Genomic DNA, 25,531 nt, shown 5'->3' with positions numbered 1-25,531 from the left:
TCAGCATCATGAGTCTTGCAACAGCTTGACCAGAAACATGAAAGATGAATGGAAAAACATGACAGAAGCATGTCAAAAGTGAAAACTCACCAAAGAGAAAAGCAGTTCTTTACCTGTTTCACTATGTGGTATTTAAATAGAGCTCCCAACTACCTCTTTTCCAGGAAGCAGTGAACCCTGTTCTTAGAGTTAACAAACTACAGCTTAATATTGTCTTCTTTAGCTAAGCTTCCTATAAAGATGGAGAAGAATTAAGCATGAATTATCTGAAAACACATGAACACATGATTAAATGAAATTTAGAAGGATCGTGAAAACAAAACCATCAGCAGGACAAGAACTACAACAAATGTTAACATTAATGTGTGTTTTGGATGTGACTTCCAAACCAGGGTAACTATCAGCTGCTAACTAAAGGGGTGGCTCCTGCTCTCTTCATTCAAGTCCTGGCTATGTGCTCCTGCAACATTTTTTGTGTCACACTTGGCAACTGTGCGGGTACAGGATGAGTTGGTTCAGTGAACTGACATGCCGGAAAACTAATCCTCCAGTGAAAAACAGAGAAACCTCACAAATAAATGGTTTTCTGCTGGATCAAGTCAATGAACTAATTCATTCTTCACTGAAGAATCACTTGGCCCATTGTAACTAGAAAGGAAAGGAATATGTAGCTGGAACTAGAGGGGATGCAGACTGACCTTTTCAGTAGTAGCCTACCATTACAGCAGTTTAACTGTGTTATTATATATGTATATACACACAGAGAGTTCCATGCCAAGATTAGCACTTACATAGTGTGAATTGTGCAATTGTATTTCCCAGCATTTCCTTCTTCCCCTACCCAATCTGATATTACTTAACAATAAAATAGTCTTTAAAGTATTTCAGATAACTAAGTTCCACATAAAGTCTTCTACTAATCTTTACAAATTGCTGCTAACCGAAAAAAGCTTTCATTCTGCCTTCTCAGACAGACACTATTCCAGCAGCACATACTCTAATGTTAAAGTCTCTTCTTAATTACAGCTAAATATATGTTTCAATCAAAAAAACAAAAACTCTTCCCAGCATAAGCAAAATCCAATCAAATCATGCCATTTATGCTCTTAGAAGTTTTAGGGAAGAGAATTCTCTAATGTATTGAAGTATGCTACAATGACACAGATTATGAAGTCAGACACTTACGAAGATGAAATAGTCTGCTTTTATTTCTCTGTTGGGGATTTAAACAGCACTGGGCATAATGCTAGCACTTTTTTCCTTGTGCAACTATGTGGGGTTTTTTGTTTGGTTGCTTTTTTAAGAATAACATTCTGTTTGGAAAATAATCTTTATTTTTTGTATAGTATTTTGCATAATAGCAAGGCTCAGTGGAAACCCTGAGATCTTTTTAATCAAGACAGGAGCTCCTACTCCCCACTCTTTTTCCTGATCTCACATGAACAGTAATTTCAAATTTTCACTTTAATACCATCATTAGCTTAACCTCCTTCGTGCTTTCCCTACAACTGCTTCCTCTCATAAATTCCTGCATAAAGCGATGTGGTTATCAATGAATACTCCATTGTTAGCACATTTTCAAATGCTCACAAGCCTCCAATAAGCCTTCCACCCATTTCCATTTCCACTGTTTCTTCAGATAACCCATTTCCAATTTTCCATTTTAGCTCTTTACATAATGATCTTCAAGAAAATGTCGTCATTGACAAAGATGACTAATCTCTCCAGAGCTCTTATATATTTCCCTGGGTTTCCTCTTTTGCCATGTTCCCAAAACGGTCTTCTTTTTCAAGATAAAACTATTCAAGATTACAAACAGAGCTTGGCAAAACAGGAAACAATGGGTTTATGTTCAAACTTGTCATTAATCAGCCAGGCTATTCTTCCATCTTTTCCTTGAGACTTACAATTTGCCTATGTATTTTCAATACACTGCTGTATTGTTTTTTTTAAGGGAGATTTCCCTTCCTTCAAAATTACTGCCTGCAGGAATATTATTACAACCCAATTTTTAGATATGACCATAGAAACAACCTAATCTATTTCTAAATAGATTCTAGAAAGTAGAAAACTACAAATTGATATTTTCTTCTATTTTATTTCAGCTCTACTCCCTAGAATTTATTAGTTCATGCTTAATGCTAGTTTGACAGCCTGCCTAATCTTACCTTTTCTGTGGTCTTACAAGATGCATCACACAAGGCTTCAAATTGTTTCAGCAATTGATGCTAAGAGCTGTGCTTGTGAATATCTCAAAAGCAATCTCATTATGACCTTTGCTAAGATGCAGGGCATAAGAATTTCATTTACTATCTGGTTAGATCCCTTGAAACTCTTGGTTTAAGCAGAGTCTATTTCAGAGATACAGAGAACAGCCTAAAAGGCACTGAAACTGCAAAGAATAAAGTGCTGAAGATAAGTGAAGGAAGAGAGTTTCAGTGAGTGAAAGAAATATGTATCAGGCTGACATAAAACTGATTCCAAGTAATGGGAAAGCATGGCATTGAGCCTGACTCGTCTTGACAGAGCTCAGGAATGAAAGCTTGACCCAAACCATAAACCAGCATAAAAGCAGCTTAAAAAAAAGGGGGGAAAAAAGATTGTTAAGTCTTGACCAAGTCAATCACAGTGACATTCAGCAACACTGAAAACTGGCTAAGTCTCCATTAACACATATAGTCAACTACTTTTATAAAACACAGGCCCTCAAAACCAAGGGTGTGAGCTGATTAAACGCTTAAAAGAGCTTGCATGTAACATTAAGAAATTATTCAAACCCAAACAACATACAGAGGAAAACAAAACATATGCCTCATTTTTAGCCCATGACAGAATACACTGGAGTATATCAACAGAAAGGTCTTCTGGGTGGTCTTTTGTGGTCTAGTTTAGAGTTCAAGCATACTCACTGCTAAACTGCACAGAGAAAAGTCCACACGCAAAGTGCAGGCCCTTAGCCTTTGCTTGTGGAGCGCCAAAAACTTGAAATGACCTCTCAGTAGCAATTAAACACTCCCCCAGTTTGGCAAGGTACTCAACTGGAGTATATGACAAATCCAGTACTAATGTGCCGTAGAAATACTGGATCAACAAAACAGTCCGAAGTGAGCCCTCTAAGTTGGAGTAGTAGGAATTAAAAAGATACTCCAAAACATTTGTGGAGGGGCCATTCACATCTCCTTATCCTTCACATAAGAGAAGATGGCTCAGGGATAACTTTATCTTATTTTCTCCTACCAGTTACTATACCAACTGTTCCAGCAGTTCTATGCGCACATATTGCACTTGTAAGTAAAACAAATTCCCAAGATTTCATTGTTGTTGAAGTTACAATCCCACTAATATTTTTTTCTTAACATAAGAGTGTTTAAAGTCCCTTTTTAAACAACAGGGGGTTCCCATAGATCAAGCTCATTTTTTGAAATAGCCAAGCTAAAGTTTATAACATTGTCTTTTTCATTTACCTTCTCTTTACTGTCTTAGCATCATGTGAAAGAAGCTAAAGAAAACATCACCTCTTTTATTTGATGGAAAGATTAAAACCACCAAATGGGGAAACCGGATATCTCATAAGAGATATTAGGCAAGAAAATATAAGATAATTATTTCTCAGTCAAAAAGCAGAAGCAGGATTTTCTACTTAAAGCATCTAAGTAGTTTTCAAGACAATACTGAGAGAGTAATAACTTCCAAAATGGCAAAGTACTTCTAAAGCAGATAGATATGTTCTGAGAGAGAAAAAACATTTGCTGGGTCCTCTGACATTTAAGGATACTTACTAATCTAGGAATCAAGATCATAAAATCTGCATTTAGTATAACAAATAAAACCACCCTGCTTGATATTAAAAAATACTAAGTTGAAGGGCAGAGGAAAAACTTTTATTTTCAAGGGTCAAATATATTTTAATACATTTAAGATAAACTATTAAAATACACATAGCCTTCAGCATGTAATTCTGACTCTTGCTGTGAGCACAGCAGAGACTGCCTGCCCTACAGCCGGCCACCTGGGTCAGTGTGAGCACTCCTGAGACAATCAACAGTTAACTGCTGCATAAAAATCATAAGCCTTTGACCTTGATCAAGCCTTCAGGATGAAATATTCAAGTAGAATTATTTATGGTATTTAAGTACACACCAGTGCCTTTTTCTCAATAAACGTTTAGGGATTTTTCTTCCCCAGCCAGGCTAGCTTTAATCAGTTTGAGTTGTTTTGCAGAACAAGTGCTAAGAGAACACGTAATAGACCCCTGATCATTAAAATCTGCCCCATTATAATTTTGGAAAGCAAAAAATCACAAGAACAAAATACAAAGATAAAACAGAGTCTTAAATCAAGGAGCTAAAACCATACCTAGCTTTCTAAATACATGGTCTTTTTCTCTGAGCCTTATCTGGCTCAGAAAGTGCTGAACTTCCAAAAAATTCCCATTTTTATCTGCTTCAAGCTCACTTCAGGATGTCCTGTGAATACTTCAGCCTAACTGCTAATGTGACTCTCTGGTTCCAAGATGACAGTTACAAATATATGAGTACCAACATCTATCTATAAAAGTTCATCTTACTACTATAAACCAGAAAAGTTATAGAAGAGATTTGTACATACCAATACATCATTGTCACATGTCCAATCACTTGGATCAAAGTCAAGTTTAGTGACACACACTATAAATCTGTCTGGAAACACACGCAGGTCTATACAAAAAGAATTGAAAAGAAGATTACAGAAGTTATAGCTATATTCAAAACCATACATAACATCAACATATACCTATTTTAGCGAACAGAATAATTGAGGTTTTAAAGTGCACACTAACCCACTTTATGCACTCTAGTAGTTTCTTACCTATTCTCTTCAGCATCTCATCCCTCCTTTTGTTTTTTTAAACCATTACAAATGAAATATAGAAATCAGTAAGTCAGAGTAAGTTTAGTTCCCAAGAGGACAGTCATGGCTGCAAATTACTCCACCTGCACCCCTGGACAAATACACCAGACAGAACCAACAGACAAAGCACTTAACGGTGATTTCTTTTGTGCTCTTCTGATGAGTGTTTCATCACAAAAGCTGTAAATTATGTTTGGTTACAGCACAACATATCCAGCCAGGATCTGGCATAAAACCTCAGTGTAAGGCTAAGTGCTTCAAACTCTGACTCCAGTGAGTTTTGAGCTCATTAAACAAATTGGTTAACTGCTACTGAATTATGGATTTTACTCAAGATCACATGGTTTGTTTTGAACACAACAAAGGTTCCAGTTACAAAGGATCGAAAATTGAAAGGTTCTCAGAACAGACCAGACAAAACTTTATTCAGTATCTAGCAATGCTATGAAGAGAGCATAGCTGGGTATTTTATTTTACAATTTAGATTATTTCCAGATTAATATCTTCATATTTTCAGCTCTTTTTTTTGCTGTTGGCTCTTGGTTTGATTTTACAAAAAGAGAGCTAATAGTTTTTGAAGTTTGTTGTATTTCAAAACCAAGCCATAACACCCTATTTTCTGGGACAAGAAAGAGATGAGGCATACAGAAAAAAACCTAAGGTTGACCTAATTTTTTGATGGAATACCTCCTCACAATGAATTGAGTATAGGCTTGATGTGCCAGTGATGATCACGTCATCCATACAGGTGCCTGCCTCTCTGCAAGGTACTGCTTCTCCACCAACAGCCTATCTCAATTAGTATCTGACAAACCCTTCTGAGTGTGTACTAGCAGTAACTTTCCTTGAGTCATTACAATGAAAGATGGGGATGCTGAAACAGATTTGCCACTGACTGAAAAAGCTTACACAGAGACCTGAGATGCATCTGTATGGCACAACAGCTTGTTAAGCTACTATAACTCGATGATGAACATGAGCCTTTCGTAATCCTTTCAGGAATATCAACTCTGTTAGCAAAACTGTGTCCAAGACTACTGTATCTCTGCTTGTATCCTCAAGACCTGAAAAGCCACCTGAAGAGGTCTAGTACAATGGCTTTCAAACTGCAAGTATTCTAGGGACACCCTCCAAATGGGCTACAAAAGAAAAGCTGGAAACTGTTGCAAGGACTGAACCTATTACATGTGATTCCACTAACAGCCCCATAGGTAAGTTAAGTTTACTTTAGATACTGAGTGAGCATCACCAATTAAAGTATGCAGGATTCTTCCACTGGGCTCAACATCTGGGTTTTGTTTGTGAAGGAGTAGGTGTTATCTTACAGAAAGGAAACACTGGTGCCAATTTATTTATTTATAGGATAAGTGCTTATTTTTCTATGTACTGGGAGTGAAACCCAGCACAACAAAGTTCTTTTCCTGTTAGGAACTTCATATGGAAGCAAAGTTTTGATTGCAGCATCAGAGCGTCCCTTTTTGGCAGCACTTGTAGGGCAAGCTCATTCCTGTTTGGCATTTTTATTGTTACATTTTATAACAATTTCACTTGCTGGCTAAGAAAATGCAGTGTCTTTGGGCATGCATTAGATTTGATTCACAGGTTTGGAGAAGAAATTTGAGGAAATACTTTAAAACCAAATTCCAATCACTTCAGTCAATAGGACTTAGAAAACAACTTGTTGGCAACTGAAGAGAGTTTTGAACATTTATGAATATAATGAGCTCCTACCTAGATAAATCAGAAATTCTTTTAAAATATCTATTCAAGTATTCATTATTTTTAAGGGCACCTGATTTATTTTGCTTTTTTTTAATCAAAAGGTCAGCACACAGGGCAGTGATTGTTACAGGTCCTTTTTATTGCTGGTGGCGGGACAGGATATCACTTCCTTAAGGAGCATCCTGGCTTGAGAAAACATGAAGGAAAGGCCTGGTCCAATGACATCACCTGTGTAAAGGTTTTATAGCACTGAGGTGAATGAAAGCCTTTTCTTGCATACACTTGTATGGTACAGTTGATGTCACAAGACACTCGAGCAATAATGAAGTGATTCATACTGCAACCTCTGGTTGATTCACCCTGCAGAGACTCAGTAAAGTGCTGAGTCTCTTCATACTTACAGAATTTGGTGTGGCTTAGCTGATCACCCTGGGGCAAGGCATACACAAATTTAAAATTAAGCTTAAAAAAAAAAAGAAAGCTATCATATGTTAAAAAACTTCTTTTTTTTTGTAGGAAACATCCCCTGAAAAAAGCCCAATCAAAACCAAGCTCTGAAACATATTTTGATTCAGAAGACCAAATTCTGACAAAGTATTAGTTATGTTCCTTTTTTCTCTCAGAAATGCAGAATTCTAAGTAGCACTATAAGAAACTGATTTCTTACCACGATAACGTTTCCCTACAGCACAACGGAGATTAACCCATCTCTTCATAAAGTAGGCAGTAATGTGCAAACTGTTGGCTGCAACATAAAACACAGGGATAATAATAAGTGTAAGGGCATCTTGGGCATTCTGGTCTCAAAGTGTTGCACATCTGCAAAGGGAGGATTGAGAGAAAGCAGCAGCTCAAGGATACAAAAGTCAATGTAAGTTTAAAAGATAATTTTTAAAAGAAACTGCTCATCCTGAAGTATCAAGAAATTAGTATCTGAAACAAGGGAAACACTTAAAAACATTACTAACCACCAAGGTTCTGGTATCCAACCACAGAAATAAATTATCATCAATTAATTGATCAGTGTAGCCATCTCCTTAACAGACTCATGTCATGGTCACTAGTCCAATAGAGTCCTATTCACTATGAGGTTTTCATACATATTCTACACGAACACTATAGATGATTATTTACTAACTGCCTTCTAGAGAATGGTGACATATTCAAACCTGATAGACAAAGTCCCCCCAAAATATGAAATATCTTAATTATATACAATTCCACTGAATTGAGAGATGCATACATTTAAACTCCTCAGTATCTAGAACTAGACAGAGCTAGCCTGGCTGATGCAGCAGAGACCTGAAACATAGAGGCTTCTTCAGTTTCTGTTCCTGAGAACGATATGTGTACCATAAGAAAAGATCAGAAAGGGTTATATTACAGCAAAGAGACTATTAGGCTACGGCTAAAGGAAATCAGGTTTTACTTTTGTTCTACTTAAATTCCCAAATGATCCTAAGTAAATCAGTTAGGACTTAATTCATAAAGGTATTTAGCAACCTAACTCCCACTGAAACTCAAAGAAGTCAGCATCTCTGACTCCTCCTCCACAATCTTTCTGGATGCCTCACTAAAAAGAATGTGCAGAAGAGGGTTAGTGGTATTTTCCCTAACTCTGATAGGTTTTGCAAGACTTAAATTATTTCTGCTTCCAAGACAATCAGATTGCAATTGTGTGCAATTACCACAGAAAAGTTAGAAAATTAAGTGCTACTGCTGTTCTTCTGATTTGACCATTTAAAAAGAAGCCTGTTTGTCCCAGACTCAATTTCTACTTAGCTAGTGCCAATGCATGCCTTATTTCTAAGTATAAGCCCCAAAATTCATGTCCTCTACTGCACAGGCTACAACACTCCTATAAAACCTCCTGGAGCTCACCATCAAGTGCTGTTCAGCATCACCCCTCATTAAGAACTACAGTTATTGATCACAAGAATCCCTTTGAAATTTATCAGGCATCTTTTTTCTTTCCCCTCAGGAAGACAGCTAAACTTTGACTTCCCTTTTGAGATCAAGTCAAGATGTGACAAGTTGAACCATCCTTTAAAAATGATGAGCACTGGAGAAAAATTTGGATGTAATCCACAAGCTTTATTAACTGTATATTTACGAGCACAATTAAAGAAAATGACTTTTAGCTATTTCCTGTTTGGCATCCACGATTCTTTAACATTGTGAGTAGGGTGAGCCAAAGCAAAGAATACATAAATAAATTATTAGTGTGATAATAGCATCTTCCACCGTGACCCTCAGCAATGCTGAAAAAGTAACATTGCTAAAAGTACAACTTTGCAAACAAATCTTCAAACATTATATATAAAGAGTAAATAGTTGAAGTCTTTCAGCCTCCATTTGTCTAGGATATTCTAAATGTTTTTTCCTTGCAAGGAACTTAAAATGAAAAAGTGAATCTTTTGCTTTTCAAGGAGAAAGCATCATAATTCATTCCTGAAATTCTTGTGTGAATCGGTGACAGGTATATCTATTTATTTTTCTTGCTACCTTGGTATTCTGAGAGGTTGAGTGTTTAATCATATCTGATTGACTAACAACCTGAACAAAGTTTCAGATTCCTCTTAAAGCCCTTGACTCAGCTGGCTACTGTTCTCTGGAAAAGAACATCAACCTCAAATCTAACCAAATTCCTACTTATGTAAGAGATTGAGACACCTCTACATTGGTTTTGCAGCGTCAGCTCAAGTCTGAAGTCTTACAAAGCCTTCCCAGGGAGCTGCACCTGAGCCAATAAGCTTGGCCCAGAGGGACCAACACTAGAAAATTATTTTAGTTTCCATGGCTATTTATTACTTGACTTAGCTGGAAAAGCCTGAACAGATGATGTGCTGTTACTTACTGCTGTGAGAAAGTTTTAAGATGCATTCAAGATACCAGTATCTTGAAAGTATCACACAGCTATGTTCATTGAATGTTATGAAAGCCTCTTGTATGTGACATCTGATCTAATCCATAGTCAGCTGGAGCTTGCAGAACTTCCCTAGTTTAAAAACTGCCAGAGTTACTGCAGAACTATAAAAACCATGATATCCTCTTTCTGCTTCCTTCAAGAGAAATATATGATCTGATTAACCATTCTGCTTCATGAAATAAGAAACCCCACGAGAAAAGCTTCTTATCTGACAACCTCATGCAACTTGCAGCTTTTTGAACTTTCTACACAGTTACTCAGCATGAGTCTAAGTCTGTTCTCAGTTCCAGACTTGTCCACCATCAATGCTGTTTATATACCAGCATGTACTAATGTTGGCTTTGGGCAAGCTGTGGATTATGTTCCAGGGAAGACAGGCACTGTATACTCAGCAAGGAGCAAAAGCTTCTGTTCACGATACCTGGAAGAAGAGACCAGCTGATACGCACTAAATGATCCATCACTAACTCCTTTTAAGCACAACATAGAATTTTTAACCTTAAGCTACATACAGTGTTTTGCAGTCAGTAATGTAGTAAGAAAGTTCACAGATCACAGGCTCAGCAAACCCAGATAGCCCAATCTTCAGTTTTCATCATTCAATGTAGATTGCCAATACAGAAACAGAAATGAAAGTGGTGTTAGTGATTTGGAGTTCTGTTTTTCTTACTTCAAAACTGCGCACCTAGATCACCAGATCCAGGTGCAAAAAAACAAATAAAACAGAACACCAACACAACAAAAAAAACCTCCAAACCCAACAAAATAGTACTCGAAACCAAGTATGTGACTGACTAAATGTGGTTCTAGAAAAGCCAGATTTCAGTTTCCATGAGTGATGCCTTTTAAGGGAATGGTAATTTGCCCTGCCTGTTATATTTCATAGTCCCACGACACCGAGAGGAAGTATCAGACACTGACTCTTTACTGTAAGACTATCCAGCAACACTTGTTTTCCAAAGCAGTCACAAGCCAAGCTGACTTGTGCTTCCAGAAGGCTGCCAAGAAGAGGCTGTGGTACAGTGTGGAGCAATGGGAAGCCCTCTCCCACGGCTATTAGGGACCATTCATCTGGGAGCCTGGGAAAATGCCTCTGAGGTGCTGAGTTATCTGGAGCAGCCTGGCAGGTGTTCCCTTCCCAGCACAATCTGGCACCTGCGTGGCTCTGCAACTGAATTCAGGCTTCTCCAAAGCCACAGTATGAGCTTAAGAAGACCGACTGTCCCACAGACATTTCCATATCTGACAGGTACCTATTTCTCATCACTCAGTATTTTTAGATGATCTTTTAAAAAACACCTATTTTTTCCCTCCCAGCCCAGACATTTCACATTTAGGACAGGTTGTTCTGGATTAGGCCTGTCTGTATGCTTGGAAACTAACAACAAAGTAAATCATTACAACATACAGATATTAAAAAAATATAGGAGGATGAATTCCTTAGGTTACAATGTGAAACTAAATATATAGGTGCATTAGACTTCTGAAACACTGGATTGTACATTAAAAAAAATCTACATTTTAGTTATGCTAGATTAATTATTCCACACAGATTAAGCTGCACTAGTAATAATGTTTACAGTATATAGAGCTTTTCATCTTCAAAGTGCTCTACAGACATATTATTACACTGCTTTTTACCAGTCATATTTCTCCACTTAGAATTATTCACACTAAATCCAAATTCCTAATCATTTGTAAACAAGACTCAAAAGGAACATTTTATTCCAAACCTCCTGCTAGTGGTGCAGCTTTCCTTTCCCAAAACAAATGTTCATGTGCTCCAGAGTAGGCTGCCATTGCTAACATAGGGGAGATTCAATCCAAATGCTGACATGAAAGTTTAAGTCCAAGTCTAGGACACACCAGCAGGGACAGCAGGTACAAAAAGTTGTCAATACTCCCTGAGCTTTTTCAGTGTTCAGAATGGGTATTGAATTTCTGTGTCAACTCAGAATATCCCTCCCCCCCTGAAAGTAAACTTTGTGGTTAATGGTAACAAGAATCTTCATCCAGTACAATTGTTATACCCCAAAGAGTGGGATTTGGAACAACTTCACCAGCTCAGGATGACATCCATTCTTTTCCATTCTTTCCATCCCTTCTGCCTTCAGTTCAAAGAACTGTTAAATTATTTTTTAACATTTTCATTATTTCAAGTGCTAATCACAAGTACACAGGAAAACATAAAATAAAGCCTATAAAAAAACAACAACAAAAGTTTAATAACTAAGATAAACAGTCAGACCACTAAATTTATATACATCAAGTACGGACTGAACAAGAAAAGGGTCTAGTATTGAGTGAGTGAGTATTGCTGCAGGGGCTGATCTTGCAAACTCTTATACCTGCAATAAATTCAGTGATGTAATTTGCCTCTGTCTTTTTCCAGGTGCCTTTCAGTCAGCTTAAACCAAGTGTAGACAAAACAGATTACCAACTTTTTTCACCACCTTCTTTCACAATTTTATTAGTACTAGTGCTATTTTTCTACCTGCTAAATGTTCTGAACACAGAACAGTTGCCAACACAAATAGGTGAGAGATCTGTCCCATCAAGGACCTGGGGACAAGATTTAGTTCCTCTCAGGAAGCAGGGGCTCTGACTGGAAAAAAAACATTACCCTTTTAATGAATCTGATCAAGACAAGGATGAGATACACCTAGCAGAATCCTCTATGCTATGAGAAACCTAATAATTACTGGCTGTTGCACACTGTCTAAACCCTTTACAATACAAGCTGTTAACAGTGAAACTGAACTGAGCCATTCTATGAAATCCAAGAGTAGGGTTGTAAGGGCTCTCCTCTAGCAGGAGAGGTGCAGACTTCAATCTGAAATCAGACCTATACTGGTCAAACTGGATCTAGTATAAGACTCTTCTTAGCCTGTTTGCCATGTGTATTTTGGAGGAAAGAACAGAGAAGTAAAAGCATGTACAAGACCATCTAGCTGCAAGAGGGTAAGAAGACAGGCTGAGAAAGTTTGGGCTGTTCAGCCTGGAGAAGAGAAGGCTGCGTGGAAACCTCATAGCAGTTTCCAGTATCTAAAGAGGGCCTACAAGGATGCTGGAGAAGGACTCTTCACCAGGGACTGTAGCAACAGGACAAGGGGCAATGTGTTTAAACTTAAACAGGGGAGATTTAGTTTGGATATAAGGAAGAAATTCTTTACTGTGAGGGTGGTGAGGCACTGGAACAGATTGCCCAAGGAATTCGTGACTGCCCCATCCCTGGCAGTGTTCAAGGCCAGGTTAGACAGGGCCTTGGGCTACATGGTCTAGTGTGAGGTGTCCCCCCTGCCCATTGCAGGGGGGGGGAGGTTTGAACTAGATGATCTTTAAGGTCTTTTCCAACCCAAACCATTCTATGATAAATGCATCTGATGGTCCTGAGAACACACCAGCTCTAAAAGAGAAAGACCATCTTCCCCTCACTAATACTTGAGACGGAAAGGTAGGCTGATCCAGGCCTGAAAAACAGCTCTTAAGTTACAGTCTCTCAATACTCATTCATAATGAATAAGCAGTAATAGCTAACAACACCTGCTAATGCTAGAGCTAGAGCAATATACTTGATGGTCATTAGTATACCATTATTACAGACAACTGTTTTCTAACAGGAGACAAGATTTGATTTCATTCTTTTGCTCATCTCAGACTCAGTGACCATATTATTAATTGCACATGATGTGCTTTAACAAATGAACTGAAAGCTATTTATACAGCCCCACTGGTTTGAACACCTAAACTGTGTTCCAGACAAAGCCATGTGCCTGGACTTCTTTAACCACTGGAACGAGCACAACAACTGAGAAAGGCATCTGCTGCTACCAGCCAAAAAGCAGAGAGAACTGGGAAACAAACCCTGTGGTAAATGCTGACAAATGAGCAGCAGAGAAGAATCTGAAGTCTCTTCAAAGTGCCTGCATCGCCATGAAGGAGCAGCTTAGTTAAAAACTGTCTGCTGCTACATTTGCATACTGAGCTTGGCATCTCCTCCAAAGTGGCCAGACACAGCTGTATCCAAATGGAGCAATTTCACTTACATCACTGAATCTGCTGCAGTGACAAAAGTAAGGTAGATTCTAGCTGAAATAAAACACAGACACTGTGATGGTGACAAGTTTGATTTCCAGGGCACCAGCGAATGCACGGTCACTTTTAAAGCACATGCCTCTTTCAAAATATGTCCTTTCAGCCTGTCTTTGGGTTTTTTATTCCTTGAGGATATCCATGAGCTTCATAAACTTTTTAATGCCAAGAAATACTTGAAAGGGAGGATTTTGAATTTTACAATACAAAGCAATCTCTTTCAGCACAAAAACCTAATCAAAATGTGGAAATGAGCTTTTAGAATGGAACAGACATGACTGGTTCCTCTCACTGTTCATTAGAACAACGTAATTGTGGGTGCCAATACTATGATGCTGAAAGATTTTAAAATAAAGTCAAATCCTTCACAGGTCTCCAGGCTCTACTTTTTTTTCCCCTGGCAATAGGAAATAACTTCTGCAGAACTTCTTCCCTGAGAGGAAATGGTTTTAACCCTATAGCTCCTACAGCTGACAAGACTTTAATCTTCGACCGAGACCAAGGTCTCTAGGCAAGGGTAGCTTAAAAAAGCCAGGACTCTATTGCATCACATGGCTACAAATCATCTTGGTTTGGTAAAAAAAGCCCAGCAGTCTGTCACTAGAGACATGATGTGAGACAATGAGAGGGGTAAAATAAGCTCATAGAAGCAGGTATCTTCATCAGAACTTCAGCTGGCATGAACATGAAAAGGTTAGATGTTCCTGTCCAAGGCAAGGAGGCTGGAACTAGAGTCTGTTTCAACAGCAACTATTCCATGAGTTTATGATTCAAAGCTGATCTTGACATATGGCACCAACAGATGTTGTCTCCTGCTAGGATAGCCTGGTGCAGCCAAGAGGTGGATGTTCATGGCCATGAGTCTTCTTTTCTTCTACCCTATCATCTAGAGGACACTTCAAAAGAAAGTGAGTTCTAGGAGACACGTGTGGACTTGAACCAGCATGTGTTTCTCACTGAACAAAGCAAGCTGTGCCAGAGGTTCACAGATTTTTGTCTTTTCACACAACAGACTCTTGTTAGGTTTTGTAACAGCTCAGAATATAAGGAAATGCTGGAGAATAACAAATAGGTGGAAAGTCACCACAATGGAGTCTTCTGTATTTTCTCTTTTTAAATGCTGGCAAATAGCCTGTAATTAAGTCAGTTGCTGAAAGGCTCTATTGCCAAATAAGTCTCAATCTCCTTCTGCTCTCATAAGCTCTGATGCAAAGAGGACACCAAAAAGACAAAGAACAACCCATGACTGTCATCAGATCAGCTCTAACAATAAAGCAGGTGCCAGATGGTGCAAAGAGCTAGAGACTGACCGCAAAATCATACATCACAGAATGATTTGGGTTTGAAGGGATCTTAAAGATCATCTAGTACCAACCTCCTTGATACGGGCTGCTACAAATCACTTGTAACTACTCATTTTAGCTTACTCAAGAGTGCAGTACTATAACGGACCACCAGCATTATGCAGCTCAGTATCTTGCAGTTTCTGGCATCACTGTGACAGATCCTAAGTCCAAAAAAGTACACAGAACATCCTCTTTCTCAATATTAAATAACAAATTTGAGGTCTTTTATATAAAAGGCCAAAACCCATGAGTCTGTCTTCTGTCACGGGAAGACAACTGAAAAGAGCAGACAGGCTCTGCCCATATCCTGTGATCCACACGCATGCAAAAACAAGAGAGAAAACTGCTCTCCCTGAACTACTTACACAGGGAAAGTAATTCCTCAAGAATTGGCCTCCATCTCTCTCTAGACAGATTTCTGTAAAGCCTTATACAAATTTTCCAAATATAAATAAACCCACAAAAATGTTTGTCATTTAAAAAGTGAATTTTCTCTCTACCTTTGTCATATGATAATGAAACTCCAGAACAAAAGAACAAAGGAAAGCATTATTGTGTAATATGGTAAGATGGAAAGTTTAAAAGACATTCCTATTCATATTTAACCGTGAAATTACACTCACAATTGCTTCCAGTTAAAAAGAAAACAGAACTTCAGTGTTCAACACGTATCTACTATGATTTTGTTCTTCCTTAAGTCATAATGACAATTCTTGTTTTTCTTGGACTGCTGGGGACTTTAACACTGAGACTTTCAGGGAAGGCAAGGGTTAAAGATGTGCAAAGCAGATTTTCTCACAGTTTAAAGAGAGCAAAACAACACATTTAGGAAACCAGACAGCTAAAAGGTCAAAACGTTACACTTCCAGGTCACACTTCTGGTTGCAATTAAGTAAATTCCTTTAAGCATTTCTAGGGAAATCATATTTCTTTCAGGTTTTCTTTCAAATCCCTATTCTTTCTTGCTTAGGTTGTAACCAAAACAATATTGCTCTCTTTAGAAACATTTAATATAGAGTACTTGCTTTTCTTTTACAAGAATTTGATCTTTTAGCTCAAAATAAAATTCAAATTCCTATCTTTTCCATTTTATTTACTATACAGTTGAGCTAATTAAACAGGCAAAAGGAGCTATCAAACCTGGTTAATTTTAAATATATAGTCTTTCTTTTCCCCCAGGGAAATAATATTTCCCTTTCCATCCATGTTCATGATCTGTATTTAATAGGGTTTTGTTCGGATTTTCTGGGATTTTTTTTTTATTAAATCAAGCTATTTTTCCCCTCCCATGCACTTATATGAAAATGCCCCAAACCTATGATGCTGACAATAGTCCTGATGCAAAACGCTTACATGCCGGCTAAAACATACCATAGAATCATAGAATGGTTTGGGTTGGAAAGGACCTTAAGATCATCCAGTTCCAGCCCCTCTGCTATGGGCAGGGACACCTCACACTAGCTCATGTTCCCGAAGGCTCTGTCCAACCTGACCTGAACACTGCCAGGCATGGAGCATTTACCATGTCTTTGGACAACCTGTTACAGTGCCTCACCACCCTCATGACTCCTATCATTGCCCAGCAAGACCACTCAACTCTAAAAACACAGAATTTCTGTCCCAGATTTTCAGAGATCTTTCTTCAGAAGTCCCAAACACAGAGGCACCACAGCTGCACACAAACACAGCATGTTCTGCACATGGACAATAAGCACTACAGGAGTGCAGTGTGTGTGTTTTGTAATGTACAACCCGGTATGCATCTGAACAAGCACAACCCACTATGTATGTCAGCAAGTAAGGTATGCAATCATAGGTACCCCAGCTGAAAAAATTGAATCTTAAAGGTATACCATACCTTATAAAAGATATAACTAAACCCAAAAAAATACAACCAGATTCAGACACTATTTGCAAACACTTTACTTCAGCAGAATGCATGAATTATGTTAAGCTACTGTCCTGGGTTCAGCAGTAGCAGTCATTTTTCTCCTTCTTAGCAGCTGGTGCAGCACTGTGTTTTTGACTTTCGGCCTGGGAACAGTGCTGCTAACACCGATGTTTTTAGTTGCTGCCCAGTAATGCTTACTTTGACCAAGGATTTTCTGAGTCTCATGCTCTGCCAGGGAGGAGGGGAAGCCAGGAGAAAGCATAAACAGGACACCTGATCCAAACTGACCAAAGAGGTATCCCATACCACAGCACATCATGCCCACTACATAAACCGGGGGCAGTTACTCAGAAGGGCTAGATCACTGCTCGGGTTGGGCTGGGTATCGGTTGGTGGGTGGTGAGTGGTTGTATTCTCCTCTCTTGTTATTTCCCTTATCATTATTATTATTGGTGGTAGCAGCAGTGGTTTGTGTTATACCTTAGTTACTGGACTGTTCTTACCTCAACCCATGGGAGTTACATTCTTTTCGATTCCCCTCCCCATCCCTCCAGGAGCGGGGGGAGGAAGGTGGGGGCAGAGTGAGAGAGCGGCTGCATGGTTCTGAGTTACCGGCTGGGCTTAAACCACAACAGCTGCCCTCACTATCCTGGTCTAGAGGAACTGTCCCTGCCCATGGCAGAGGGGTTGGAACTAGATGATCTTTAGGGTCCCTTCCAAGCCAAAACCATCTACTATCTGTAGCACACTTCAGGCAGCACAGCCTTTGAGTTATCCCACACATGCATTTGTAAAGGTCAGACTGCTAAGGCAAGTCAGGTTCATCATACTGACCGAATAATTTCTTCTCTGGTATTTTAGACTTTCCAGCACAAGGAATCTGAGCATTAAACAGACCACAGAATCTATAAAATGCTTCTGGTAGAAATGATATTTGCCATGTTTACAAAGGATGGGAGAAGATAGTTCAAAGTCAAGCTTACCCTTCAGAAGATCTCAACTGAAACAGTGAGCACACAATCCCCCCCTCTAAATCTATCTGCTACCTATTCTAGCTGTGCCTAGTGCTACTGGTCCATAGAAGCTGTACACTGACACTCTGTCCTTTGCATTCCTGCTTCCAAGAGACTACGGAAGCTTTACAAAGCTCTGTAGAGCACACAATAAAGCGTTCTTCAAGAGGAACACATGTTACAAAGAAGAATCAGACAGTCAAATAAGAATGGTAAGTGCTTAGGTACAAATTTTCAAAATCACTCCATGTGGATTCCAAAAATGCTGAATTTCCAGTTGGGACAAACAGATGCTCAGGGCTCTTTGGCTCTTTCAAAAGGTAGCTGTGTTTCACTGGCCTAGATGAGAGTCACTTTGATATTCTCAAGTGAGTATCAAGTCAGAAATGAAAGGTGGGGTTCATCTTGCCTAACTTGCATCAAATTAATATCCCAAACCTCATTTTTACCTGCTGGAGGTTACTTGACTCTTAGCTTCTAGCCAGCTTTGATAAACTGAAAGATGAGGCATAATTCCACTCTGTAAATACACACAATTAATGGATACTGACTTTTTTGCCTAACTATATAATGAAAAGTCCAAAGATCATAGAATCATAGAATAGTTAGGATTGGAAAGGACCTCAAGATCATCTAGTTCCAACCCCAAGATAAATTTTAAATATGCCTAACAAAAAAATTACTATGTAAAAGCACCTGGATGCTATAGGACCTTTATAGCTTATATAGGTGTGTAAGACAGTAGCCATCAACCTTTGTGCATGTGTAAAAGAACATCTTTTTTGTACATACACACACTTAAAGAGTAATTTTCATAGTGGGTTTTTTTTTCTATTCATCAAATAAAATATGGAAACAAGAGACAAATGATGGAAACAAGATGGAAGCAAGAGAAAGAACCAGAATGAATGAAGGCAGGTGATAATTAAGGGTTAAGAGGTCAAGGCCTTTCAAAACCAACACCAAATTCTTTCTTCTCACAAAAATACACCATGTTAAACAACTCTCTTATGGCTTTAAATAAATGATACTTCTTTCCAAAACAATACTAACTATCAAATCACTTTATTAAGTGCATCTTTAATATAAATACACTATTTCATTTCCTATCCAAGAGAATAAATAACTTCACATGGGAGCTGCAGCTAGGAAATAAGTGAAGTGAGGAGAATGCATTTGACCCACCTGGTGCTGCAGCTGCAAAAGGCTCATCTAAGATAGGGGTAGCAATTGCTAAAGTCTCTGCAAATATTAGTGTAATAACAGGAAAAGTAGATCCTTCAACCTAGAAAGCGCAGAACTTCCTCTGACAATGTGTAAAACACACCAACTCTCTCTGACATACGGAGTTTTCCATTTATAGTGCAGGTTTTCTTCCACAAAAGCACAATGACAAGCAAGGCCATACTGGGTAAAATTAAAGGCCCATACAGCAAAAGGCCTTGCATTTAAAAGTCACTATAAATGGCTACAAGGGAGACTAAATACAAAGCACATGTGTTTATTTCCCCAGTATTCTCCCAGACTCCAAGCACTCTCAACTCAGGCCTTTTTTGAACCAAAGGAGATTTGTGAATCCTGTACCCTCCTTGGATTACTCTCCCATGTTTCTCATGGACTCGGTGTAAGTTTTTAGCATACCCATTATTTTTTGGCAAAGAGTTCCACAGTTTTGCTAACTACCACGGTGCTTCCAGTACATTCACCTGATGCCCTCTCGCTCTCAAACTGGAAGAGAGAATAAGTTATTTCATAGATCTCTGCTGCTTTCCCCTCAATTCACCTATTTTCCAGGCTAAGAATCCTAGCACACTTAACTGTTTCCCTGTATTTCATAAGTTCCCTGTATTGCACTTCCTCATGTTGCATCATCTTTGCTTCCCTTCTTGGGAACTTTTCCCAATACTATAGTATTGTAATCTAAGGTACGAAAAAAAATCACTAAAAAAACTTTCCCAAACTGTGCATAATTAGGTGGGATTTTGCTTTTGTCAAATATCCTCTACCCTGAGAAAAGGACAACCAACCAAACAAAAATTCAGATACAAAACCTGGAATTTCTGGAAGAAAATGCTTTGGTGAAAAAAGAGATGCTTTTATTCCCCACTAGCTGGCTTTAAAAAAATGGGGGGGGGAGAAAAGTAATCTAAAGCAAATATGGAAAATATTAAGTACAAGACACTAATAAAAATGTTTTTCATAACTTATTGCATAAGTTACTGCATACTTCAGGGAGCTGTGAGACTCTGTTTGTCACTGACAGATGAATGCAAGTTGAAAGTTCACAAAGATCTGCAGGACTTGGCCACAAATCCAAAGTCAGCCCATTGTAAAGAAGGTGCATTGTAATTCTTCTGAGAGACAGAAATTACAGTGTGTAACTACAAACATCAAAGTTCATTTAAAAGACTTCTGTCCTCCTCAGTCCCCTCTGGTAGCTAATGTGCCATAGTTTACTTCTCCCTCCAGTTTGCTCTTTAAACAATGTAAGTGAAATTATCCTAGTTAAAGAAAACTTGGTTTCACAGTAGAGAAGAAAGAGTTAACAGCTGAGAGGGTGGGAATAAATCAGTTTTGCTGCTACAGGATTGTAACATGGAATATACCCCACAAACATTTTACACAATTCTCCTTCTACGGTAATAGTGAACACTCCCTAAAGCAAACTAGGGCAGTCTGAAAAGGGTGTTCTCCTTAAAAACATCATAATGTTCAAATTAGAATGCAAGGCCAAAACAGTTTGGAATATTTACCATCATGATTTATGGTATGGTTTTTGTGTGCTTACAGGAGCCAAGCACAGTTTCATAAGCAAGAGAAATTATTTTCTTATGAAATTATATGTTACACATTTACGCATGAACTTTAACTCCAGATCTTTGTAAGGCTGAACTGTTCATAACAGTACTTACACTTCTTCCAGTTTCTCATTTTAGGTAGCTTATCAGAAGTTAATGTCTGAAAATGTAGTGACTTAAGAGTTCTACCTGTTAATAAAGTTCAATCATTTTATCAGAAAGCAGCTGGGGAAAAAGATGGACAAACACACACACACAGAGGGAAAACATGATCACAGTAAGCCCCATTTCCTTAGAAAACTTGGTTAAAAGTATAAAAACAATATACATAATCCCAGAGACAGGAGATAACATCAAGCTGGGAGCTCACTGTGCCATGTGACAGCATGCTCTCCATTATTTTCACTGTAGAAGAGACTGTACAATAAAAATATCTGAAATGAGAGCAAAAATGTTCTACCTTCAAGCCAAGAAAAACAACATGGATGCTAGGGAAGGCATAAGAAAAGATCTGAAAATTACTCGTAGGATGAACAGTTAACTTCTTTCTCTCTCAAGAGGAGGAAGAAGTGTGTTTACAAGATACCTCCTTCTTTCCTTCCTTCAGTTTCTAATGTGGACATTTCTCCCAGCCATATTTTCTCTCTGTGTCCATGTTAATTTTCTACAGTCCTCCCTTTGTCATTCTCCTGTACTTAGTACCTCAACTCAGTCCTCAAGCCTCTTGTTATTTAATTCTCATTGTTCTTAATCAAAACCAACCACCTTCTGCAGAACATTAAAGAAATAGGCTCTGCTTTTAGCTAAAGTCTACAGTAGGTGATCATTATGACATGCTAACATGCTTAACATCATCACTTAAAACCAGTATCTGTTACTGAGTAGCACAAGTGATGCCAAGTGAAAATGCACGGCACATATATGTTAGAAATATTTAAAGATTATGTATTTGTAGAGTGAAGCAGTGGGGTTTTTAAATGCAAGAAATTCACTAATATGTGGGGGTTGGTTTTGGATGGCTTACATTGAACTTCAAATAATGCAAGTGAACCATACCTGATCGATGCCTTTCTTGCATGATTTTGGCCTTGCAAGTTGGATGCAGGCAAAATGAAATCTTAAAAAATCTACCCCATTTTACTTTTCTCTTAAAAAAATAAAACAAATCAAAATCAAACACGTTTGGACATTAATTAAACACAGGAAACAGAGAGTTTATACCAAAGCCTATGTCCAAAGACTAAATTAAAGCTTACTTTGGCAAATTGTTCATACTGGCCATTTGGGAGGGGTGGGGAAATTGTTCAGACAGAAGGAAGAATAGGAAGAACTTGCTTGTCTTGGCTACTTTCTCTCATTTTTCCATTCTTTCTTTCTTTCTTTCTTCTCCTGTGTGTAACACCCACAGATTTCCTAATGAGATGGTATGCGACCCACCACACACTGCTCTGTGGGTGTAACTTAAATGAAAAAGAAATGTAAATTGACACCTAACTTGCAAGGTTATTTATATTATGTGCCACAAAACTGAAAGGTGCTATTAAATAATATTGATATTAAACATAAAGTTAATACTAAAAAGAAATTGATAGGTGGAAATTTTCTCTTCAAAATAGGTATGGTAGAAAGCCAGCTTGACAACAGTCTTCTCTGCTCAGCAGATCTAGACAGCAGGATGAGATCTGCTCATCAAAGTAAAGTAGCTTGGCTTCTACTTCTGAATAAAATCCTAACACATCATGTTTTGATATTGGAGGGAATCTAAAATCTTACTAATACTGGTCTAATGATTCTGATTCTAATAAATTTTGAATACATCCTGCAATGTGGAAAGCAAACTAATGATAACTGACCTGATACAAGTTCAAATAGGGGTGGAATGCTGACCTAGGATACTTTAAGTAGTAAATAACCAGCTAATAAGCATCTTAATGTTCCTTCTGTAGATACACTCTTCCTTACAATAGTGGGGGTTTTACAGCAGTGAAACTCTACATACAGACTTGCATAACTCTGAGCAAAAGAAACCACAGTCAGGTTGAAGAGCTCAAAAACTTTCAATAACCTTCAAATGCAACAATAGCTGCAAGCTTACACATTTCACCAGCAGCACCTACAATATGTGCACAGAGTTAGCCACATATCAAGCTTGGGCATTTCTTTGTATACTACAAAACAGTGTCAGCCAAACGCCGGCCAGCTATCTTGCACTTCATCTGTTTGTCAGAAAACACAAAAGCATCTCATCATACTCCACAAACAGACCCTGTTATTCTAGTGAGGAAGGCAAAACACAAGAGGTTTTGGAGCCATGTTTGAATGGCTTCAAAAACAATTCATTTGACTGATTATAACTACTAGAGATTGTTGGGCTCGTGGCTCACCTGAAAGGGTCAGTCGCTTAGAGGTAGGTCCCAGTTGCTCCAGTGAACACCTACCTATTCTGTTATTTCCTTCTCAGGTAAGAACAGACTTGAATGTAACTTGAATAAACTTGATTCTTGGACACGAACAAAGCACTCCTTTCTTATAAATTACAGCCCTGAGCAAAACAGGCTGAGAGAAGAGGAAAGACTTGGATTTGGAAGTTAAGTTCAACATGAATGTTCGTTATCGCAGTTTTCCTCCTTTATTTCTTTAGTGTTAATTAATGACGGTGGGATTAACTGCAGGTAACTGATGGAACAGGAATTCTGCCTCATCCAAAGTAAATATTCTTTAATCTAAAACTGTCACAGATATTACTGTTGATCTCCTCGAGTGCTTAATGTTGATCTCTCATGTCCTTAAGTTTTTCATTTTCAGGAAACAAGGGGGAAGAGCCAAGCAGAAGATCAGTTCACAACCTTGGGACAGACTACCAGTGCTTTTACTGAAAACATCATGCTACAAAGAGAATCTGAGGCCCTCCCAAATTACTGTTTTATCTGTCTGCATATATAAAAAGAATTATTATGTCTGTCAGTTTTATCAAACAAAATCATTGTTTTTGCTTTTATTGAGGTAGAAAAAGAAAATGCAGAAAAACCTCATCAAATCACAGAAATTCTGATTCTACCTTGTGTAATGTTCCTCTGCTTTCACCGTAAGAAAGTTCAAACTCTTCACTCAAAATCAGAAAAGTACAGGGATCTGAAATCTCATGCATTTTATAAACATTAATAATGCTTTAAAGGGATAAAATGTAGTTACAACTTGCACGAAAAAAAAGGGCTTGGAAAGCCTTTAGTGTCCTGAAGCACTTTTTGCTTATGCGGCATTGTGCTCCTGTGGGTGGGAAAAAACCCTCCTGTCATGCCATAACAATCTGGCTCCTGTCTATGCCTCAAATTTTGCAATAAGCAGCCAAGCATACAGTATTTAACCTGTGTTTATTAAAAACATTAATTAGTATCAATGCTAGTATTTAAAGCTTCAACCATCAACTAGAATTCTATAGGAATATACCTTCTCAATAACCAAAAACCTTAAGAGGCAAAGAATTTTTCAGAATTTAATATAATATTCACTGAATTCAAAACTTTCTATCAGTATTGTACACTGTAAGTATGTAACTGCTTTCACTGTGGAATTCATATTTCAGTAGAGATCTATTTCTGTATATTTAAGGAAACATTAGAAACCGTAGCCAACACAGGGCTTTACTATCGCAGCCCTCCTTTTCTGTGATAAGTTTATAACATGCTCCAGGCTGGTAATAAAAGAAAGAAAAGCCATTATTTCCTAAGAACTATTTAAAAATCAATTGCTTGAGTGATAGAACACCAACAGATAAGCCTATCAAAGTATAAAACTTACCATGATCAGCCCCAAAGTTGATCTAACATTACAGCAAAAGCTACACTTATTATCTTTAGTTTAAAACATGCATGTACTGAAATTGCACCTATTAGTCTCACCACCTTCACATACAAACAACATCAAAAAAATTAGGTAAATGCTCTTACTACTGTTCTCCTTTGCACAGTGACTACTCCAAGGTCAGCAATGTTACTGCCAAGCCTGCAGCAACACCAGCAAAATGACAAATGCTGTTTGTCACATCTTAGCATCTTATTAAGAGATTGTTAGAAGAGGGAGAAGTAAAGATATTATTTCTCAATTAAGAACTTCTAAATGTTCAAGTGAAAAGAAGAATTAATAAGCCAGCAAGATTTCCATGTATTTTGGAGGAGATAGGATTATACCATTTATTCTTTTTAATTCCAATGATAGGCTCTTATACTACAGCCTTAAATTCATTTTTCAGTAACACAGAAAACTGAAACCCACTTGGTTTTTTCAGCAACATATCTGAAGTAACTTCAGACCCAAACACCAGCTATTTCAGGCTTCTTGGCTTTTATGATGCCAAATTCCTCACAGAAAAAAAATAAAGAAGAACAGTTTCCACCTATACTGTATGTTATTTTACTTCACAATAATTTAAGTAATTTATTTTACCAGTAAGAAACAGAGGACCAGATGGTGCATGTTCCATTGACTTCCACTGACCACGTTGTTTAGGTGCCTCCAAGTACTGTTTGACCCTTGAAGCAACCACTTCCTCTAGCAGCATGCAGACGTTCTGAAAGAGTAACCATCGGCCTATTTAGATCTATATATACATATGCCCACAGACACACAGCAGAAATCAATACAAAATCACTCTCACATACAAAGGAAAAACAACTTCTGCAATTAAGTACTAAGGTATTACACAAAAGTGAGAAACACAATTTAGGAAATCTATCATGACATCAGGTATTTAAGCAAAGCATTAGTAAAAATCCTTGTAGAAACTGTCAACACGCTATTTGTCTGCAAGAATCCTTATAAACCACAGCAGATGCCTTGTTTCAGTTCAGGGT

The 25,531-nt window shown here is 38.0% G+C and overlaps 1 protein-coding gene across 2 annotated transcripts in view; it reads right to left on the bottom strand.

Moving 5' to 3' along the window:
• Positions 1-25,531, bottom strand: part of SLX4IP (SLX4 interacting protein) — a 77,440-nt gene that overhangs the window by 11,269 nt on the left and 40,640 nt on the right. The window contains exons 5-7 of one of the 2 annotated variants that reach the window (XM_031047604.2): positions 25,125-25,248; positions 7,280-7,357; positions 4,609-4,697 (exon numbers count right to left, since the gene is read on the bottom strand). In XM_031047604.2, the coding sequence (XP_030903464.2) occupies positions 4,609-4,697; positions 7,280-7,357; positions 25,125-25,248 (291 nt within the window). The remainder of the gene's footprint in view (positions 1-4,608; positions 4,698-7,279; positions 7,358-25,124; positions 25,249-25,531) is intronic. The other variant, XM_034061273.1, reaches the window with a different exon arrangement.

This window comes from Melopsittacus undulatus, chromosome 3 (assembly GCF_012275295.1).
Source record: "Melopsittacus undulatus isolate bMelUnd1 chromosome 3, bMelUnd1.mat.Z, whole genome shotgun sequence".
Lineage (NCBI taxonomy): Eukaryota > Metazoa > Chordata > Aves > Psittaciformes > Psittaculidae > Melopsittacus > Melopsittacus undulatus.
The sequence above is the reverse complement of the archived record's forward strand: the minus strand, read 5'-3'. Positions and strand labels throughout refer to the sequence as shown.